Source organism: Euwallacea similis, chromosome 9, assembly GCF_039881205.1.
Source record: "Euwallacea similis isolate ESF13 chromosome 9, ESF131.1, whole genome shotgun sequence".
In the NCBI taxonomy this organism is placed as follows: Eukaryota; Metazoa; Arthropoda; class Insecta; order Coleoptera; family Curculionidae; genus Euwallacea; species Euwallacea similis.
The window spans coordinates 3,796,063-3,818,511 of NC_089617.1; the positions used below are offsets into that span (position 1 = coordinate 3,796,063).

Genomic DNA, 22,449 nt, shown 5'->3' on the forward strand with positions numbered 1-22,449 from the left:
GATAGGCTCGGAAAAGATGGATGACACGTTGCCTAAGTCGATATTTTCCAACTGGAAATCTAGCATCTGTTATGGCCCGAATTATCCAGGATTCTCCTTTGTACACCCCCGCTTGTATAAGGTATTTGTGTTGTGGCGACCCATAGGAACGCATTTATACTTTCATACTGGAACGAGGAAATGGCTCGAGTTTTAATCCTCTGATAATTATTAATCCTTTCTGATTTTTGAAATAATTCCACATATTTGAATTTTTTTCAGGAAATTTTTGGAGATTTCTAAATCAAAATTTAAAATTCTTTCTTTGTCTGCCGCCTCCTTTGGGGTTGTCCATTTGGCCAAATCGAAGTCAATTTTCCAGAATGATCATTTCCATGAAGACAAACTACTTATACTCAAAGAGAATAACAAAACTCACATTCGGACATGACAAATTTGAGAAATTTCCAGCATCAACAAAAAAACGATCCAGACGGTTCGTATGAAAATGCTATTGAATGGCGTAAATAGATCGTTAAAATTTGCATGTGGGCCAAAATATTGATTTAAAAGGATAAATGAGCTGGTGGTTGCACCTTCGTTCTGACAGACCTTTTTGGAGCAATTGAAAGTATTGCTCCTAAGAAATTCCCATATTTAACCACCTCTTCGAAGGTTCATTGCGTATTAATGGTTGGGTGGGAGCAACTTCGTATCCGCTTCACTTGTTCTTTGCTGATGGTTTTCGTCACTGCAGCTATAAATATGAGGTACCAAAAGAAGTTTGTGACATTGCAGGTATCTGAGTTTCCTAATGTCGAGCTTGCGATTCCAGCTCCGGAAGAAAACACTAAGAATGCACTGTTTTAAACGAAAGTCAGGTATGGTTCTATTTATTTCACTGTTGCGGATATGCTTTGTATCTTTTATCTAACAATTACCATTAGAATTGTTATTAATTCAAAGGTACAGATAGTTTTGTTTATCTTCCTATCAAAATAAGATATCCAATTTTTCTACCATTTTCTTGTTTTTTTTTTCGCAAAATTTCGAATAAAACAACCATCTTCTCTACCAAATATCCATTAGAAGCATTTCAGAAATGTCTATGGGTGATCGATAGATATTTTTGTAAATTTAGGAATATTAAAAAATAATCGGAATTGACTTGATTCGACTAAAAATTAGGAATTATTTGGTTTTCCTCAAATATTTTTTCGGATATCACACGGCTTCACACGATTCAAATGCTTTCAGACAATAGTCATTTACATTGCAAGACCAAAAAATAAAATTTTACAGGGCGAGCCGCAGGCGAGGCCTGGAAGCTTTCAGTCTTTTGCTAAACATATTTTCAATTTGTGTGGCGCGAAATTTTTTTTTGGTCCCACTGTAACACCCACCGTATTTCCTTTTTATACTTCATATATGACAAATGGAAGACTAAACCATGTTAATTAGACAGGGATCGGAAAATGGTTTTCCGATCCTTTAGATTAGTTTTTCTGTCTTAACAGGCAAAATGTTACTTTTATAAAAAAATGGATTTTCCGGTAAATTTTGATGTTCTCAGAAACTTCTCGCAATTGAAAATATACTTTAGGATAAAATAATTGATTTTTTATTCAATTTTCCAACATACTGTAACTAGTATAATTACACAGTGATATTAATTTGATGACTTTTCATTAATTCAATAGTTAGTAATTCAATGAATTGTACTACATCTATAATTGATAACAATAATGATATACCTAGAAAAAAAGAAACACAACAAGAATAAAATTAAATATGAAGTTCCCGTATTTTCTCAGATATTTTTTCTAAAAGAAAGTTTCTTGACTCGGAAATATAGGGATCACGACATATAGGACAGAACTTGACATTAAGTTGACAAGCCTGGCAAATCGAATGTCCCCTCTTGCAAAGCACAATAACATTCATTTGAATCATGCAAATTGGACACTCTAATAGCAAAGATATTTTATCGTACAATAAGGCTTTTCTGGGTGTCACAATGTTTAGATTATAATTTGTCATCGTCATATCCATTTTGACTTCCGAGTTGTCATCTTCAAAGTCAAAAAGCTCTTTAAGATGGCTAATTTTTACTTTTTTGACATAATTTTCGCTCGTCAAAAATGAAGTAAAAAATGTCACGCTACTATTCTCATTACTGAAAGTTATCATTAAATTCCCTTCTGTTGAATGCAATGCTTTCAAGAAATACTTACTTACATCGAAAAGTATGAAATCAACAAAATTCTGGTTATGCGAGACTTTTCGGTGTTTACAGAAACAGTAAAGATAATATCATTATCAATAAGCAAAATATTAAAAAATGAATTCTTTTTCAGTTGCACGTGCATTATTACTTTTCCCACCCGGCGAATATTCCTCTTATGCTCTTGAGAATAATGAATAATAATTTTATTACGTTATGTTTTATAGTAGCAAAGGGGACACTTCCAAGGCCCGAACGGACAAAACGATTCATGTCTTGAATCATTCCAAGCGACCTTATCAGGACATCCAGTGTAATTGCAGGGAAAGGTAAACTGTTGAGCAAGCGTCTCGTATGTTGTATTACGTACGACGCGTTGATTAACAGGCACGTCACACCTCCCACATATGCTTTTTTCCTCTTGATCGTTTGAGTCTGTGTAGATATAAATTGGTGCTTGTGATAGGTACTTCTTACAGAGAACGCACCTCAGCGTCGTGAAGTTTATAGTAGCAATGTCCTAAAAATACAGATATTGTTGTATGTATTGAAAAGATTTTGATTCAAAAATACCTTAATAAATTGTCGATATAAAATCATAGCTTTTCTCAATCAAACTTAACAGTCTTATCACTTTTTTTTTGGAATAATCTTTTACATTTTCTTTGAAAGCAAAAAGCACTTCCAGATAAATCTAGAACATTCTCGAAATTCCACCGTCTCGAAATTAACTGTCATTTTCTACAAAATCAACATCGACGCTACTCAAATTAAAGAAAAGTTCTCTTTACAAATAATATGAACACTTCTAGATACTTTATGAAATTCTCAAATATCTGCTCTCTTCAAAATCAATTAACTTGAGTTTAGTCGACTACTTAGAACAAGTTTCGCCTTTCTTTCTTACGTGACACGCCCACTCAGTCTATAATTGGTCACAGGCAAAGCTGTAAGCCCCGCCCCACTAATGAGAGTCTTTGTCAACCACGCGCCACTTCTTGCGCAGTTCGCATATTTCAAAAGTCATATTATACTGGCATTATGGTATATAAAAAGGTTTGTAATAGGTCGATGTCGATTTTATCTCATTGTAGGCTGTTCGAACAAATCAATACAGAAAATGCAATTTTAAAAAAGAGCAGATTTCTCACTAAGTCGTTAACAAAGGTGTTCGCTCGAGCCTTTAGTAAAAGGTGAATGTCATGCTCAGTTCTAATTGAGAATAGTATGCAATCCCCTTTTGTCTGGTGTGTGAAGCATTATTGTCAAAAAATGAAAGACATAATCAACGATCTGTCTCAAACAGATCGGACATATTTTTAACAGCTTTAATCACTGTTGGTTCTCTTTACTCCTTACACGTAATCAAAATTTCAAAAATATTTAATACTTGCCATAGTGCAGAAGCTTTAGATACACGGGAACACCCTTCTCAAACCCAGTTTTATGGGGAACTATGTAAGTCACCTATAGGGTGAGATGCTTAGTAACCAAAATCCAAATAGATGTCTGAAGATCAGCTATTTAATGTTCAGTTAAGGAGCAATAGTTATCAATGAACTGCAACATGAAACGTTCTTAAAACTGAAATTAAAATTTAACCAATATTTTTGAGAAGACCATCTGAAACACACAATTAACAAAGACGTTGACTGATAGTTATCCTGGACTGTTACCTACTTCACTTGCAGTATATTGATTTAACACGATATTGAAGAACTGGATCTTAAATGTAGAAATCTTCATCAATTCCCATTTACAAATAAATGAGTATGCCAAATCTAATCTTTATTATCTTATTTACCAATTAAACATTACATTTAACAACATGAGCTAAGTTTAGTCACCTTTAAACTTAGTTTTTTTTTTAATTACTTTATTAATAAATTTTAAGAATATAATGATCAATTCGTCGCATAACTACTTAACAGAAAATTATATGGCAGAATCGTTCTTGCATCGGTTGAAGACTGTTCTTATATACTGCGTGACAAAGAAAGGTAAACACCCATTAAAAATAATTTTATTTTGATAATTTTTTTTATACATGTTCAGTACCACATACTTATTCAATTATTACATTTTCAGCAAGATCAGAGGAAGAACTTCATTTTTTTTTCAATAGTGTGTAGAGCATCCACGGTTCCTTATACACTCATTAATACGCCTGGGCTCAGATCTAATAAGATTGTCAATGTCTTCTTGAGGTATCTCATTCCAGGCAATCTGAACTTCATGAGTAAGGGCTGCTAAAGTCTGTGGAGGGTGCTGTAAATTCAACAGTCTGCGGCCAATCATGTCCCAGACATGTTCAATAGGAGACAGATCCGGCGATCGAAGTGGCCAGGGTAAACGGTTGATTTGATGTTGATCGATGAACGTTACTGTTTGCCTAGCAACATGAGGTCTAGCATTGTCTTGCTGGAAAATAGCGTTCGGGATAGTTCGAAAATATGGAATCACACATGGCTCCAACACTTGTTGGATATAGCGTTGGGCAGTCATGTTGCCTCTAATGAAAACTAGGGGTGACCTGCTACCATATGCGATAGCACCCCATACCATAACGCCTACAGTACGGTGGACATGACGCTCTCTGTCAAATTGTGGATCTCGCCTTTCACCCCGTCGCCTTCTCACCCTTGCCCGACCGCCGTTCATCCCCAGACAGAAGCGGGATTCATCACTAAAGATCACCTGAGTCCATTCTTGGTCCCACTGAATCCTCTCTCTACACCATTGTAAGCGGTTAGATCGATGTTCGCGAGTGAGAAGCAGCACCCAATGCGGACGATAGGACAAAAGGCCAAAACTTCGTATTCGGCGATATACTGTACGCATACCAACCCTATTCCCATGTTCTTCAAACCACTGATTTGCAATAGCTCGACTGCTGCTAAATCGGTCTCTAAGAGCCAAAAGTCGCAATCGACGATCTTCGCGCTCTGTGGTTCCTCTGAGTCGCCCAGTGCCTCTGGCTCTGTGCCCACGGCCTTCCTGAGTCCACGCCTGGTACCACCGCACTATGGTTCCTAAGGATCTGTTAGTTCTTCTAGACACTTCTCTGACCGACAGACCTGCTTCGCGCAACCCAACAATCCGCCCCCTCTCAAAGTCACTAAGCTGACGGATCTGTTCAATTCTACGCACTCTAAGCATAATGAGTAAAAATTATGACCGATTGCAACACACTTCACAAAAGTTGCGATGCAAATGTGAACAAAAATGTTTAAACAAAATTTAATTTTTTTAAGGAACGACCCATGGAAACTAAAAAAAAAATTAACAGATAAACTTGAAATTTTGATCATTTCTTTCTTTTTTTAAAATAAGTCAACATGCAAAAAATGATCAAAATAAAATGGTTTTTAATGGGTGTTTACTTTTCTTTGTCACGTAGTATATCTAGTGTTACGCCAAATTTTTAATGATGTCTTGCGAAGGGTTCCCATGGTCTTTATTTGCATAGTCCTGCTGATATGGTATTTTAGCTTTAATGACGGTCTCCTTGATATGGTAATTAGGCGTTTATGAGGAAGCCCATAGTTGGTATTAGATAGGACGGTCAGGGTTTATAACTCGTGAAATACCTACTGCCGAAAAGCTAAATGCGTGAAGTTTGGAAAAATACATCTGGTGCATGCATGGCTCCAAAACCTCCAACCGTAAAAAGGTAGGAGTGTACGAGGAAAAGAATGGGATCCTTCTGGAACTGTTCCATGGCTCTAAATTCGTTGAGTGAGCCTAATTTAGTAATGCTCATGTGGATATTGGGTCATATTGCATTCGATGGTAATGAGGTCATACACATCCTCGCGAGGGAGGCAGTAGATCCGCCTACACTACACCCTCGCAAGGAAGGTAGCGGTGGTGAGCTTTCGTGCGCTTACCTACAAGTTTACATGAATACCGCATTAAATGTGAAAATATCTACTAAATTCAACTCACCGCGATTCTGATTTTGAGGACAAATTTGGATGATTTTGCATTTGCCGACCACGAAATTTTCTTTCAAATTTTTAGGTTTTAGGTGAACTCAGGATGAACCAACCCCCAAACATACACAGTATACTCTACACAAGGTGAGCCAGTTTATATTAGCAGAATCTTCATTTTCTAAAATACAGGGTGTCAAAATCTTTTTTTTTTTAGAATTCTTCACTTCGTTTCTATAGTTTTTGATATAAATTACTTATATTTTTACTATAGAATACCTTCGGTGATTTACTTCTGCTAATGCCAAAATTATTTTAAAATTTGCAGCATGATATTTTTTGAGTTCAAGCACCTCTACCATTCAGAACTATTGTCTGGGGCTCCACTGCCTTTCTTAATTTCAAAAAGTCGGATTTTTTATTTAAATTAGAAATTTCTTTTTTGCTCCATACATTGGTTTCGTATTCTAATACTGTTTCAACTATTTGGACAAAAAAGATAACGGCAACTTTTACATTAATTCGTCAGTGAATGGAAACAAACATAAAAAAACCGTCACCATCGGCTGGAGCCAAACGAGTAGGAAAATTTCATGTATAACAATTTCAGTGAATTTAAAAACTCAAAAGCTATAAGAACTATGTGAAAAATACTAAAAAGAAGATACATTTTAACACTCTGTATCTCAAGAAATAGGGTTTCCACCATTTTTTAACCGACATACTTAACTCTCAAAAAACTTTCAAACAATTTAAAAAAATCAAAACTCACTAAATGCTAAAGTCCTGCTTTAGCATAATCTCTATGTTTTAAATAGGAACCATAAAGCATAATTTTAATAGATTAAAGATTAAAATCATAAAAGTTAACAAAATAAAATATTATTTTTAAAACAAAAAAATATTTTTAAAGGTTATTGATACGCGTAACTTGCTATATCCAATGCACATGCACCCAAGGAAATATACACAGAATGATTGTAATAAAAACGCTTTCAAATTTATTTTTATAGTTTATTCAAAACACAAAAAGGCAGCTGAGGACAATGTTGTGAAATTTCTATATGACAATGGTTAAGTATAATATATTACAAATATTCATAAAATATAAATTTGCTTCTGGAACAGTCTTACTGCTCATTAAACATGTAATAAAATGGAATTTAAAAGCAACAGTACGGTACATTCCATTATTTTTCAATTTTGAAATGGTTGTGGCGGCTCGCAGTGACTAGGCCAAAATCAATAACAATTGACTAGTTGTTACAGAACAGTATTAAAATTACTTCAGAATGAACCACAACTACAATCATACCAAATCATACTTATCATTATATGTAATTTATGTAACCAATTAAGACATGCCTAATTCTATAATATGTTATTTAAAAGCATTTCTAAATTAGATTCGTACGTGATTTTTATTAAAGAGATTGTGAATCATTCATAGTTTGTTTAATCAAATTCATTTTTCAAAAGATAATAGTTATTAATTAATATTAATATAATTCATAAAAATATATATAAAAAATGTATAATGGCAAATAAACGAGAAATATGCAATTTTCTTTTTAGAAAACACGTTCTCTTGGCGCTTTGTTATAAATAATTGAAGATGAAAATGATTAAAAAAGAAAATTGTATGAATTTCGTTTTTGCAACAGATAATCAGGTTCTCTTATTGCAAATAATTTACTGGCAGATGTTACACAATCAGTTGGCGCAGGTTAAAAATGTCATAAAAAGGTCAAGTCCGTATTCAAAAAAAATAAAAAGTTGATGGGGTGTTCCTAAAAAATCAGAAAACATCTAAAATATCTATAAACTAAGTCATTTCTCCGAAGAGAATATTTTCTATAATTTTTTTTTCAGTTTTTCTGAGTTTTTTTCACTAATTAATTAGCATTAAAATACGCAACTTCACCTCAATTGAACCCAATTCGCTGTCTTGTAAGGTTAAACGTAGAGTGTCGATACAGGTAGTTATTGCGGATGAAAAGATGCAATAAAAAAGTTATATTAAAAAAAATCGGTCCATGTTAAAAGAATGAAGTTGCTGGGGCGCTTATTTAAGAAAAACACACAAAATGTTTACGAAACTATATAACTAATTTTTTTTTTTAGAAATATTTTCTATTTTTAATTTTTTTTCAATTTTTTTTTCTATTTCGCCAATTATTCAGCATTAACATACGTAACTTTGTCTGGATTTGACCAAACTGTTTGTCTTCTACGGATAAAAGGATGGCAATGTTGGAGCGTCATATTCGTAACATCCAGTATAAGATATTACATATACACACATACACATAGAGACAGGCAGTACGAATAGTACAGAAAAGTAATTATAGCAATTCGTGAAGTCTCTTGCGTATCTGTTCTAGTGGGAAGTTTCTTTTCTCATGAAAAAGAACACAGGTACATACAGGACATCTTCGTACCTGGGGCTTACAGCCTAGACAAATTGAATGCCCTTTTCTGCAAGTCACAACCTTATCGGCAATCATTTGCATACAAATAGGGCAATTCAAGAGACCAAATATTTTAAATATTTCGTTTTTGGCATTTATCTCTTTCATATTCTCATATCTCACAATTATCTCCATTTGGATTTCAGACTCAGCATCACAACCTAGACTGTCCCTAACATGGATATTGTTTATTTTCTTGTTAAAATTTGCCTCACTTGTGTTTTGGTACGTGACAGCCTGATCTTTGTAAGTGTAGGTGATTGAGAGCCTTTTCACGCTGATATCTGGTCTACAACGTAATACTTTAACACTGACGATTATCTCGGTGGAACGGGCGGGTTCATTCAAAGTTAAACCTCTAGAGACCGTAACTAAGTACACCAAATCGTTCACGATTAATAAGCAGTTGTGTGGATAAGGAAATCGTTTCAGGCTCCCAGAGACCACCAGGCTTCCTCCTTCGTATAGCTTTTGATTATGATTTTTACGATAATGTTCTATAGTCGCATTAAGTGGCATCGTTTGGGGACAAATGGGGCACTTCGAAGGCCTGAATGGGCACATGTCTTCATGGAAAGTATCCTTCCAACCTGCCTTCTTTCCACACTTGTCGGAGAAGCTGCAGGGAAATTGCAAGTGTTCTGCCACGACTTCGAATGTTGTGTTACGTATAAAATTTTGATTCAGAGGCACAAAACACCTTCCACATATGCTATTTTGCCTCGCATGTTTTGGATCTACTCCGAGATAAATCGGTGGTACCGAAAGGTTCCTGTTGCAAACAGTGCATCTTAGCTTGGTGAAGTCTACGCTAGCAGCCTGCTGAAAGATTCAAATATATGAAAATTATTGTGCGCTTTTCATTCACGCACTTGTAGGAGAAATATTGCATCTACCACCAGTGAAAGTGCCCTTACCGCATTTGATTGCGTTAAATGCGCAGGCGCCGTTATGAGGTTAACTGCAATCGGCGTGCGGTAAAGTAGTACTTTCCGCACTTGTTCGGTAAATAATTATAAAGGAAAGCGATGTTGCCAGGTCTACAAAAATCGGACAATTTCAAGGATTTTAGTTTAATCTTCGGACGAAATATTTTTGGCTTTACTTTCATAAATCTGTTAAGACAGAAAAAGAGCGTGTTCCTGTTCCCATCGATTTTCGAGTCTAACTCAATGGAAAGCTCTACAAACATGTAAAACGGTAGCTGCATTTTTTTCTTTTTTTTTGCTGCAGGTTCACATTTTTTTACTGTAGTCGTTTATTAATATTATTATAAATTTATAAAAATATGAAGACATTTACTACTTAAAAAAGATCAGCATACCGGGAGGTCTAACCGAAAAATTACATCCTCAAATTTTAGACGAACCATGATCTGTAATTTATTTTTCTAAGAAATAAAGTGGCTCTTTTAAGTAGTTTTCAGCTTAATAACCATGAAGAAAAAAAAATTCTTGCCATTTTGAGATGTGTAGTTGGATCGATTTTCATCAAGATCAACTTTACTCGACTGATTATTCTGGCTCAAAAAGTAATTAAGCTCGTAAAATAAATACAAAAAAATGAAATGAAAAATTAAACTAAACCAACGACTAAACCATTGATTAATCCTTATTTTCAATAAGCAATAATTGAAAATGAAGTGGAATCTATTTGTTTTTTGTAAACTATCGAAAATGAGAGAAATAGGGAAAACGGTGAGAAATGAATATTAATAATTAAGTATGTAAAGAACTATGTATATTACATATAAAACAGCGAAAAAATTATTTAGGTAAAATTTGAAAAGCTTGTAACTCATGAAGCTTTCCTTTCGTTGACTTATCAAATGAATGTGGAAACCTACAGGGCCATACTTTTTACGTGGTCGAACTCCTTTTTATCACGATAAACTTTTTTTATATTCGATTCAATTACCGTGAACTCGTTACGGCGCTGTTTCGCAGTCAGAAACTGATTCATTATGATCCTAATACAATAAAAAAGGTGAAATTATAATCCTACTAGGATAAAGCAGGTAACACATTATGTGTTTGCTATGGACATTGATTAAATATTGACGAAAGGACATTTTTTTTATAGGTGATTTAGTGCTTATTTCAGAAGTAATTTAAAATTCGACTTAGAGGTTGACTAATTAGCAAATTAGCATGAAATCGGACACAAGATGTTGCGTGGGGCGCATACGTAATGAAGTTTTATATTGAACTCTGCACTGCACTGTAAGTTTAATGTGTGAGGTAAAAATAGTAAAAATAACCATAAATATTCAACAAAAAATCAGTAGCTATTTATTAACTTCGAATTCTTCCTAAAGCAAATAACGTGAAACTTCGGTTATGTCTCACCTTCGTCTGTTGCTAATGATGCAAAAAAGGCCAACGAATTTTTAAAACTTCAGACTAATATACAAATAAATTTTTAGAAAAAATGTAGAAAATTATATGAGAAAAGAGACACTCACCATGGTATTGCGATGAACTTCCTCACAATTGAAACTTTGAATTTGTTTATTGATTCGAGGAACGTTTTTTCTCTTTACACTACTTTCCAAATCAATGATACACAAAGTGTGGTCAAGAAAAGTCCAGTAAGCAAGGGTGATTTAGTCCGACCTAGAGAGAACACTTGTCTGAACTTTCTTCCTTAGCGAACTGGGTTTTGAGGTAGTACCAGGTAGATTGGCAAGGGGTGGTGAAAATCTCTTTGAACCATTGGCAAATTATAGGTAGTTCCAGTGTCGTATTCTAAACAAAGTATCTCGAAATTAAATTACTGACGCCGATACCTTATACCTACACATTCATAGATTCAAATTTAAGTACCATCCTGTAGATGAAGAAAGTCGACCCTGGGGTTTGGTCCTTAACTTATTTACATTTCCTCTTCTGTGACTAATTTGCAATGGTACCCTTTATCGGACCATGACTAATTTATAGTGTTTCAAACACTAATTGAGATGAATCTGAGAAGTACGAAGTCGCAAAAGAGGCAAAGTTATACTTATTGTCTTTTCGCGATTTTCAATTCATACCCGAGTCGCAGGATAGATTGAATAGTAAATTTGAATTTTCGCAGAGTAAAACATTTTTTTAAATCGTTCAATTTTGAAGTCATTATCGATTCATGCCGATGATTAAAATCCGTTTTCGTTTGATTTTAGTAAGTTTACTAAATTTGAAATTTTGTACTGTTACCGCCTAGCTACGAACAGACTTTTACCGCTGCTTATGGGTCTTTGCAGTGGATTAAGAAAATTTTATGCCATGACTCTGTAACTGTTTATATTCTTGTTACAAATGGCTAAAAACTGGGCGCAATGAGGTGACTAAATTGATATAAAAGTTTAAATTTTTGTCATTTATGTGACGCCGGTCCAACCAACCAAAGACTCTTCGGAGACTCCAGAGAAAAATCTCTTGATTTTCATAAAATAAGAACAAATCAGTTCTAAAGTTATTAAAAATTAGTGACAGGTGTTGCCTAGCGCTCTCATGGGAGTTGATGAAAAATTAAAAATTCCTTAAAAATAATTAAATCCCTCCTTACACTTTCAAAATTTGTACGTTTTTCAGATTCAGAAATTCTGTAATATCCCAATGGGTCAAAATTTCCTCAACTTTCATACAATAAAAGATTTCGCACCCGAAAAACTTAATGTTTCCTAAGAAGATACTTGCTCTTGAAATTGCGAATTATCAAATGTGTTAAAGAAGTTTCCACGAATTCAAGAAAACTATATATGAAATCACAAATTCCCACAAAATTTTCAACCAAGAAAATATCTATTACTCAAGCGAGCAAGTGCCTTTTTCCTAAAATATAAAAGAGATATGAGTTTTTAGCTTATTAACTTTCTTAAGGTGAAAATTCCAAAATATGTATTTTCAAGGCTCCAGAACCTTAAATGAACCTAACCTGATCCATCCAAAATCAACGACCCTTGTTGAGGGGTTGAAGTTGAAGCGTTGAAAATACAATAAAAAATTGTCCCCTTCGAATTAAAAATCAATGGGTCCGAGGGTTTTTACAAATTTTCATTTTAAATACTGAAAATCGAGGCGCAAAGTTTTCGTTAAATCATCCTGTACATCTAACAAACTTCTCTGAACGGAGGAACTTTGGCAAACACTGTGGTTGCCACCAGAAATCGTGCCTTATTTGAATCTTCCATGTTTGTGAAATCAGCATCACTGAACCTACCTGGTGGTGGCAAGTTCTTCGAACCTGCCCGGTCGGCTATATTTGACGATATCCGTAGATATACAATAGGAATCCGTTTCATGTTCAACAAGGTTTATGGTCATGAAGATCTTTAGGTTTTTACATTAATAAATCATATTTAAATCAAGGCCTCGACCCATCGTCTCAGAATGGCACTGTGTACTTTCAGTCCCTTCGTATATTAGGGTATAATAAAATTTCTTTGAAAAGTACGGAAAAGGTAAATTACTTTATGAACTTAATTTTTAATTATTATAATGCCATTGTTACTGAATTCATGGTAACTCAGACGTTACGGTTCACTTTATTTTTCTAAATGGCGCAGTTACTTTGATCTTAGCACAATCACCGCTATATTAATAAACTATTCAGCTCCCCACGTTTCCTCAAGCGTAAAATTTCAGATCTCAGTTTCATTGGATTTACTCAATAAAAAACTAAGTTACTGCCAATAAACCGCAGAAGTTTTAACCACAAGTGACTGATCCTGATAATTCTTAAGTTTTCGTTTTTTTATAGTAACAATTACAGCAGAGCGATGAAAAGTAACATCAGTGGTCGCTAATACTCAGAAGTCACATCGCAGAAGTCTTAAAATATGAAAATGTTGGTACAATGGCAATTCAGTTGTTTGACCTGCATTTAACACTTTTTTTGGACTTTTTACTCACATTTTTCCCAGTTCCTTGCACCTCATCAGTATTTGCACGAGAATAGGTTAGATGATTTAAAACATTTTTAGGAGACGAAAACCGAAACATTTCCTTAACTTGGTCTTGAGAACAGGCAAATCAAATTAACTAAATGTATGTGAAATTTCTACGAAAGCATATAAATAAATGAAAATTTCTTTAGTGGTGCTGCCCTCGTATAACAATCACAAAGGGGGTTAGAGTGCTACCAGGCAACATATTATTTTTCCTATTTCTCTGAGTACCTCTCAGGGATTTCATTAGTTTTACTCAATGTTATCACTCACAGAACTCTCCAATATTATTAAGCCAGTGCTAAAAATATCGCAAACAAAGGTTTTCAAGTGTGAATGCATTCACATTGTTTTTTACACTTAAAACGCGCTCATCCTGTCTTTTAGCTTTAGGAATGCCAGGAATGCCCGACAGGGCGTAAGTTTCTGCCCTGACAGGGTCGACACTGTTTCCAGCTGATAAGACCCTTTGAGGGGAGGAAGGGCTGGTGAGGGTTATTAGGATAACTCGACACGTTTTATACGTTTTGTTTCATTCCTTCCTTTAAAGCGGATTTCTTGTTCATATCTCTGTGTGTTTTGTGGAATTTTCAGTTTTAAAACATGGAAAATTTTTGTAACATTTTGTGTTAAAAAGACAAAAAGTCAGAAGTGTAAATTGAATCTCAAATCTCAGAAATCGCAAAAAAAGTTGTTTGAGTTTCCTTTGAATTTCTAAAACCTTTCCGTTTGTTAATTAAGCGTTAGACCTGATTTTCATGCAATTTGAGTACTTGAAAATCAGGGGCGTATCTAATTTTAATGCCCCTTAATAGTTATATAAAGTCAGTGTGATCGATCAGTGTATATCTTGCACTTAAAAGAGAAACCAATAGGGTGCTATAAATTAGCAAATATTGATCAGTAAGTACACTCTGTATTCTCATACAAGGGTTAGATGGGATAGATTTTTCATCTACCATGATCCCTTTTAAATTTCCATTCGCTATGACACTATTTCTTAAAGGAACAATGAGCTTTTGAAAAGCAGAAGAATCAGTGGCGTATCACGCCTTTATTAAAGCTCGCTATGAACTAATTGAGAATTGGTAGGTAATTATTCTCGTATCAGAGGTAGAAGAGATCGATTTTTAATCTGCCATGATTCTCTTAAATTCTCATTTTCTACGGCACTGTTTTGTAAGGCAATATCCTGCAAATCTCAGTGTTTCTCTTAGGAAGTATGAGCTAAATTTCTGAAGCAATATTTCCCAGACTTCAATGATTGTCAAGGAAAGTAAGAACCTTTGGAGAAATGCAAAAGTCAATGGCGTATCATACGTTTATTGCAAGATTTAATTAAAATATACTTTTTTAATTAAATGGTAAATTATTGCTAAAGTTAGCCTATGAGAGATATTTTATTTTAATCACTGATGACCTTTACAGCCTTATCCGGGACGACTCTGTTGTTTCATGGTTCGCGCGAACTAGCTAATCTCAATGGCGTAGTTAGATTTTCAATTCACTTAATAATTATTAGGGATTTCGGACCGTATTTTTGGCAACGTACGTCAAATTCCCTTATTCCACGGCTTATAATCTCAAAGTGGAAAAACGGCCCTAAACAAAAGGCTGTAGCCTTCCGCAGCTATTCTTCGGGCGACGTTCCTTTGTTTCCCTAATTAAAACAAAACTTGATATCCAGATGGAGCCTCGTCCTTGCTCTCCTGCGATTGTTTTTTATGATAGATTGCTTTGTCTGTATTGTGCATAGTTTTGATTGTTTTTCGACCGTTGAAAGGTGAATTTATAACCGTCACTTGGCGCTGATTTCTATATCGGGTCGGGCCCCGGCGCTTTGTGCATGAGACGTAATTTATCGGCAAAACTTCATTAATAATAACTGTTTTTCGGTTTGGATTTGAAGTCTGAGCGAAGTTTTCTTATTACGCTGCCGAAGGTGGAAGGTGTCGCCACTAGAGTTTTTCCCCAACGACGAATGAAGGATTTATTTGCAGATTCGGGACTGAAAAGAACGCAGCAGGCTTTAAGGTTTATACCACCAAAACTGCAGGAGCTGCCACGGAAAAATCTTGGAAAATCCCTCGAGAAGAAGATTCTCAATATCTCAATGTGTTTTGTCAACGTCAGTTGAAGGGATTGTGACTGTCAATGTCAAGGCTCTTGCAAATTTCACAATAGAAAATAGCACGATTTTTTTATGAGACAAATCCAAACAAGAAGAATCTGGTTACGTTAAAACAATTTTTTTGTGAAAAATGATTAATTAGACTCGACCTGACATCTACAGAGGAAATGTATAGTTTTTCTATAATAATATTTCAAAGAACTGAAAATTCTTAGAAAAAAAATACTTTTCATCATGAAAAGATAATTAATTTTTCATTGATTTCATTGACTTCCTTGAGGAAATTTAAATCGTGTGAAAAGGGCGTTGCTGGGTGTAGTAATGGGGGGGGGGGGGATATAGCTCAATCCTATAGAGAAATTTAAAGGCTCTCGAAAATTTCGAAGAATTGAAAATTATCATTTCGTTATTGAAAGCAGCATAAAATTTCCTATAAAATCATTCTTAATGGGCAAGTTTGCTCATGTAGAAATTACTTTATTGGTACGTGCAAACCGGGCAATTAAATTTCAATTTATGACTAAATAGCGAATTCTGAAGTTTCTGTAAAACTTTAAATAACGGAAAAATCTTAGGAAAGAATAATTTCTCGATGGGAAAGATCATGGCACAATATTCTATAACGTGAGGTATTGCTGGGGCAATATTATCATGTAGAATGTAATGGGAGCTAAAAGCTAGAAAATCAGCAGTTAAACCGACAAAATCTCTCCGCTTTGGATTTGAAAAATCCTCAAAAATAAATTAATGTCTGTTTTCTCTCTGACAAATTTCTATATTAATGACTTATATTCCTCTCATTACACACCTCTATTTGTACCATAACTGAATTTTCTAATAAACATAGGCCTCTTGTAGCAATCTACGCCAATAAGTTAAGTAATTTGTAGCTAAAGCTTGCCCCTATAAACCTTAATTTTGACAAATTAATATTATAATTCACAGGGACGCACATGAGTAGAATCCGGAAAGGCAAAAGTCTCCCCAAAGAATTAAGTAAATTTATTTTTATGTGTTTTTCACAAATTTAAATATACTTTAATTGGGGTCCTACGCAAGTCACATTAATGCCGTTTGTAACTGAAGTTTCCTTCGTAAACCTCACTTCTTACCTATTCAATATTGAAATAAACATGAGCGTAGTAGCAGAACACTCAAAGAAATAAAAATCGTAAGAAATTTCTTGAGTTTTGTACCTTTTTTCGCAATTTTATTCTGATTCTGTAGCGATCTACACTAACGGCTTTAATGTTACTTCAAATTTTCTGAAGACATGCGTTTTGATCTACCTTTCCAGTTTTCAAATGAAAGAAGCTTTTTAACGTGGAAACTGTATAGTTGGAGCGAAACTGATTCCTGCACGAAAATACGAAGTTATTTGAAGAAATTAAAAGTCCTAGGAAAATGTCCTTTAACAACCAAGAAGAGGATGACATTTCTGAAATGAAAGTACTTTGCTTGCCGGCCAAACTGGCAATTAGGTCGGAGTAAATATGTACAGAACAGACGAGAAATTTTCCTAAAATTTGAAAAAATCCTAGGTAAAGAATTTTTCTTTGTGAAAAGCCGATAAAATTTTCTATGAAATGGATCGTTGCTGGAGGAATTTTGTCACGTGAAAAGTGTGGAATCTTTTTATGTGGAGACTTTTGTTGAAAAACTTTTTCAAGATTTCAAAACAATGAAAAGTTTTTCCTACTTTGTAAAGACCATTATTGAGTAGTGTTTAAACTAAAAAAAACTGGACCTAACGCTATATAAAAAATTTTAGTATTAAAAAGACCTAAAAAAATAGTTTTAAAGCAGTTTTAATAACGCTATCCAAGTTATACTGCAGTTTTATAATCGCCTTAGCCCGAGCATTTAGGAAAGAGAAGAAAAGAGTGTCACTAGTTTTATATTTTACTCTTCTAGGCCTATTATAAAGCCTAAATCGTTACTTGGGATGTTCTTGAGTGCTGTGAAAAAGTTGCGGATAACATCTATACCATTCCGATATCCTGCGGAAAGCCGAATGTAAAGGGACATTAAAGCTGCCAATGGCAGACTGGCAAGTTTGTCTTTTAATTTAAAACAAACGCACACACAATTTGCGGCGTGTTATCTGCCCACACTGGACTGAATATTGCAAACAATAAATTCATTATTTCTGTTGAACAAGAATGACGAGCAGGGATAAAAATGTCGGAAAACGCGGCCGCCAATAATATTACGGCATCGCGAAAACAAAACTAAAATAATAATTAATCTGTCAAAATCAGGCACGTAACATCATAATGCGAAAATCGCGCAAAGCGTTCTACTGCCAGGAACAAGCGCTGCGGTACGGGGGCGAAATGGGGCCCGAGGGGAGGCACACGCCCCTGTGCACTTGATAGGTAGATTTCAGGGTTTCGCTGCCGACTCACAACTAGCTTTTTAAAAAGCTGCTTTTGTGGTTCACTTGAGGAAAATGATACTCTCTGATTTAGAGAGAGAATTAACCCAGAGATAAGATGTTTTGTTGTCTAGAGACACCGAGGCAACACTGGAGGCTGCAGGCGCGTAAATATTTATTGGCGTAGTAAGACATAATCAGGAGGTACTAAATTCTCTTAAGAGCCTCATTTGTGAGCTCTCCAGATTGATAATAAAACCTACCTCCCTTGCCGCCCCCCCGGTCAGTGGCGGATCCGCTTCGGTGATGGGCCTCGGTGAAAAGCAAACTCATGTGTGAGCTCACAGTGCTCAGGAAACCGCACCTCATTGGCATCAAAAACATTTTAGAAGACGATTTTCTGCTAAATTTTTTTCAGTGCTCGGTCGTTCTTGCTCGATAATTGCTTCGTAGGCCTCTGCTTTTACTGTATGTGAAATCAATTAATGAACCAACATCTCGCAGTCAGTATGATAGGACTCCGCATCAACCATCCTAGTGAAATTCATTGTCTTAACCACAAGAAATTGCCCGAATCACGTAAAACCGTGAGCTGGCTCAAATACTGCCCCCACACACTTATACTCATATGCACCTTCGAATATTAATATGTATCAAAAGAGTTTTTAATTCATGGGTTTTAAAGGTAAATCCCTGCAGCCCTTATCAGGCTGCAGCAGTGTGGACCTTGTCAGGAACGAGATATCACGAGGACGGTTTAATACCCTCGAAGACCATCCTGAAATACCTGTCTAGGGGTGTATGTACAGAGAGAGATAACGGAAACAGATTGCAATTACTACCACGTATGTTGACTATTCGATTTTATTGACACACCGGCATAGTCAAGCGACATAAAGGGAGATTTGATTAATTTGAGTAATGTAAATCAAACACGACTACTAAAGAGAAGTTCAGTGCAAGTGGTTGAAGAGTCTTCAAGCGCCATCTTGTGAGAACTTTTTCGAATAAGGTTAGTTGGTGCGCATGTGGATTTACAGTGTCAAAATATAATTTTTTAAAATTGTTTCCCTTTCGACATTCACGTTTCAACCCCTTACGGCTAAGTTTGAATAAGGGTTTGTACGCCTCTGTCTTTTTTCAAATTGACTCGGGAATTTTTATTCGTATTTAGGAAGACTAGGGCTGCCATGGAGGACAAAAGTCAGTGATGTAAATTGTTATTTTTAACGCTCAGAAATTTCAGAAAATATTTTCTATTTCGACATGTTTTTTTAATTCGATTTTTGGGAGATAAACTCATTCTCACTACGTCTCTAATTGAAGGAATTGACCTAGCATTGCGCGTACGAGCATGCCTCTTCTGGTAGACGCCTTTTTACAGGTTTTTCATTCTAACCTGGAGGAAACCCCAATAGGGCTGTTTTTGGCCATTTTTAATTGATGGAATTTTCTATTATAACTTTGAGTCGATGCCTAGTACGCCTCTGTTTCTTATCAAGCCTAATTAGACTCTTGTTCATTTACATTGGCCTAGCATGTTTTCCTGCGAGGGAGAAATTTCCGCATGTACTCCTGTCCAATCAAGTTGTTAGCTTTAATTTGTGGACATAAGGATTTCACAAATATCGAGTTCTTGTACATTGGCGTAGCACGTTTGCCACCTTTGAGAAATATTTTTGAAAATATCGTCACTACTACAATAATCGTATTCTTTGCGATGACATTGGGCAGGAGCTTCATACGCCTCTGTTTTATTTCAAATCCAGTCGTGGTTTTTTATCTCAATAAAAAATGAACATCTGAAGACATTGGTGTAGTAAGTTTTTTTTAGGAATTTTTTTCTTTTAGGAGATTTTTTCCTTTAGAAGCCACGTCTCTGACAGTAGGTGTCCCTCGTAAAAAATGAAGCATTAGCTACTTATTTAATTCAATTATACATGTAAAATAAAGTTCACAACAGTATCATTTATTCAATAATGCACATTAACAACATTAATTATGTATCAAGACAAAGTACAAAGCGTTAAATTCGTATTCCCCATTTAAGCAGTGGATTTTTGTTATGCCTATTAAATACTCAACAAAAACCGCAAAATGACATACACACCTACATCACTAATGCTTATAGTGTTTTACATCACAATTTTAATATTCTACACTATCTCCCTTATATATGCAGCTCGCCTAAGTAAGTTAATGGAAGATTTAAAGGAAGTTCCCCAATTTTTCAAGGAAAGGGCTTCGTTTATATTCGGTTTCTTCACTGTCTGGAACTTGGTAAGTACTAAGTTGGTAGATTAAGCATTAAAATTTAACACATCTTCAAAAGATCCTACAGATGGTTTTCCTAGCGGTGGCAATCACTAATGAGGCACTTAAAGGTTTCAGTGTTAAATCTTATATTGGGAATATTAGAAAAACACTTTTTGTATCTTTAATGTTGCCTAGTTCGTTATTGGTGGCCTCAATGTTTTGGGGGATTTGGATGATTGATAGGGAGCTTATATATCCCAAAGTTATAGGTAAGTCCCTGTCATTGCTACTCAAATGGTATAGAGGAGTTTTAGACGAATTCTACCCCTCTTGGCTGAACCACGCAATGCACACATTCATAGTGCTGCCCGTTTTTATCGAGTTGTGGCTGCAGTCCGGAGGACCACTCTTGAAGCCCTCCATTAAAAATAGAGCTTTCGCTATACTGGTAACTTATTGCTTCATCTATCAAGTGATGTGAGTACCATGTGAGCCCGGGATTACACGGCTGTCAGTGGTTTTTAGGTACTTTTGCATATATTTCTTCCATGGAATCTGGCTGTACCCAATTTACCTGGTGTTATCATGGCCTCAGAGGATGGTTTTCGTAACATTCCAGTTTGCTCTTTTGGTGGTTTACCACAAACTCGGTATTGCTTTCCTGTCGATGCGAGAAATAAAGACAAATTAGCATTTACTTTGCGAGTGGAAATGGGCTTTTAAAAGTTTCAGCAATGAAGCCTGAAAGTTAGGGCTTTTAGGCAAATCACATCTGTTCAATTAGAGCGAATATCAAACTCCCTGGAAACAATAAAAATACTATATTAGTAATTGGGCAAAAGTTCTTAGCTAAAATAACCGTTTAAAACAATCAGCGTGTACAATATGGATCCGGACGCAGCTGCTCCTGATGGCAATGGCAAATGAAGGCCATTTCCATTGGAAGCCAATTGAATAAAGGTGTCAACTCCAGGTTTTTGCACTAAATTCCCTAAAACTGTTTCTTTATGGCATTCAATTGCAAGCCTAATTATTGTTCCTGGAAAAGTTTTGCCTGGATTACTGTGATAGATAGAACGCTCCAGGCAAAACTGGAAATCCCCACCCTGAGGAGGTCACAAGCAAATAATGCAGATTTTCGCACTAAATTCTCTTAAACCACTTCTTCATGACCTTCAGTTGCAAGCTAGTTTTTTGTTTTTGGAAAAGTTTTACTTGGATGGATAGAACGTTCCAGGTAGAACTGGAGGTCGGCAACTCGAGGAGGTAGAAAACGACGAGTACAGATTTTTGCACCAAATTCCCTAAAACTGCTTCTTTATAACCTTCAATTGCGAGCCTGATTGTTGTTCTTGGAGAAGTTTTGATAGGATGGATATAACATTCCAGCCAGAACTGGAGGTCGGTAACTTCATGAGGTGGGAAGCGATTAACGCAGGTTCTTGCACTAAATCCCTAAAACTACTCCTTTAGGGCCTTCAAGTGCAAACCTGATTGTTGTTCTTGGAAAAGTTTTTCCTGGATGGATAGAACATTCTAGGCAGAACTGCGGGTCAGCAACTTGAGAAGGTTGAGAAGGAAAGCGATTATTGTAGGTTTTTGGTTTAAATTCCACAAAACTGCTTCTTTACGTCCTTCAATCGCAAGCTCGATTATTGTTCCTGGAAAATCTCTGCCTGCATCATTTAATTATTCAAAAATTAACAATCCAGACGAAACTAGAGGTCGGCAGCTTGAGGAGGTGGAAATTTGAGGAGATTAAATTAATGCTTGACACGAAGCCAGAGGTGAAAACGGCCCCATTTAGCATTTCAATCAGTTGCAGATGGTGGGGCCTGCAGGGCTCAATGCAAGGGCAATTGTCCTGCGACCTGCAATCGACCGGACATCCTGGAGATCGCCACATGGGCGTGATTGGACGCTTTTACTTATTGTTTTGTCCTATATATATATCATTCTGGATAATAGAAGGGTGTTCGAGGCGTATATGCTCTTTAAAATAGGGAGGAATCCTAATTTGGGGTAATTTTACGGCGAATTTGTAAGTTGTAATCGGATAAAAAAATCGGGCAATTGTTGAGGGTTAATTGTATTATTTGTCTGGAAAGATTGCAACGAGAAGTATAGAAACTTTCACTGAAGGTTA

At 35.6% G+C, this 22,449-nt stretch overlaps 2 protein-coding genes across 4 annotated transcripts in view; both read left to right on the forward strand.

Annotated features, from left to right (window-relative positions):
- nvy (CBFA2/RUNX1 partner transcriptional co-repressor nervy) overlaps positions 1-22,449 on the forward strand; it is a 47,490-nt gene that overhangs the window by 12,376 nt on the left and 12,665 nt on the right. The gene's annotated exons all lie outside the window — the stretch shown is intronic.
- On the forward strand, positions 20,093-21,134 carry LOC136410954 (androgen-dependent TFPI-regulating protein-like). The gene is made up of 4 exons (XM_066393336.1): positions 20,093-20,327; positions 20,380-20,572; positions 20,618-20,780; positions 20,829-21,134. The coding sequence occupies exons 1-4, from the start codon at positions 20,145-20,147 to the stop codon at positions 20,992-20,994; spliced, it is 705 nt and encodes a 234-aa protein (XP_066249433.1). The 5' UTR covers positions 20,093-20,144; the 3' UTR covers positions 20,995-21,134.

Bases quoted from the DNA above. Each gene is read 5' to 3' on its own strand.
- LOC136410954 (XM_066393336.1), top strand. From the start codon at position 20,145: ATGACATACACACCTACATCACTAATGCTTATAGTGTTTTACATCACA. The intron at 20,328-20,379 runs GTAAGTACTAAG...CATCTTCAAAAG, and splicing joins TCTTCACTGTCTGGAACTTG to ATCCTACAGATGGTTTTCCT. The intron at 20,781-20,828 runs GTGAGTACCATG...AGTGGTTTTTAG, and splicing joins TGCTTCATCTATCAAGTGAT to GTACTTTTGCATATATTTCT.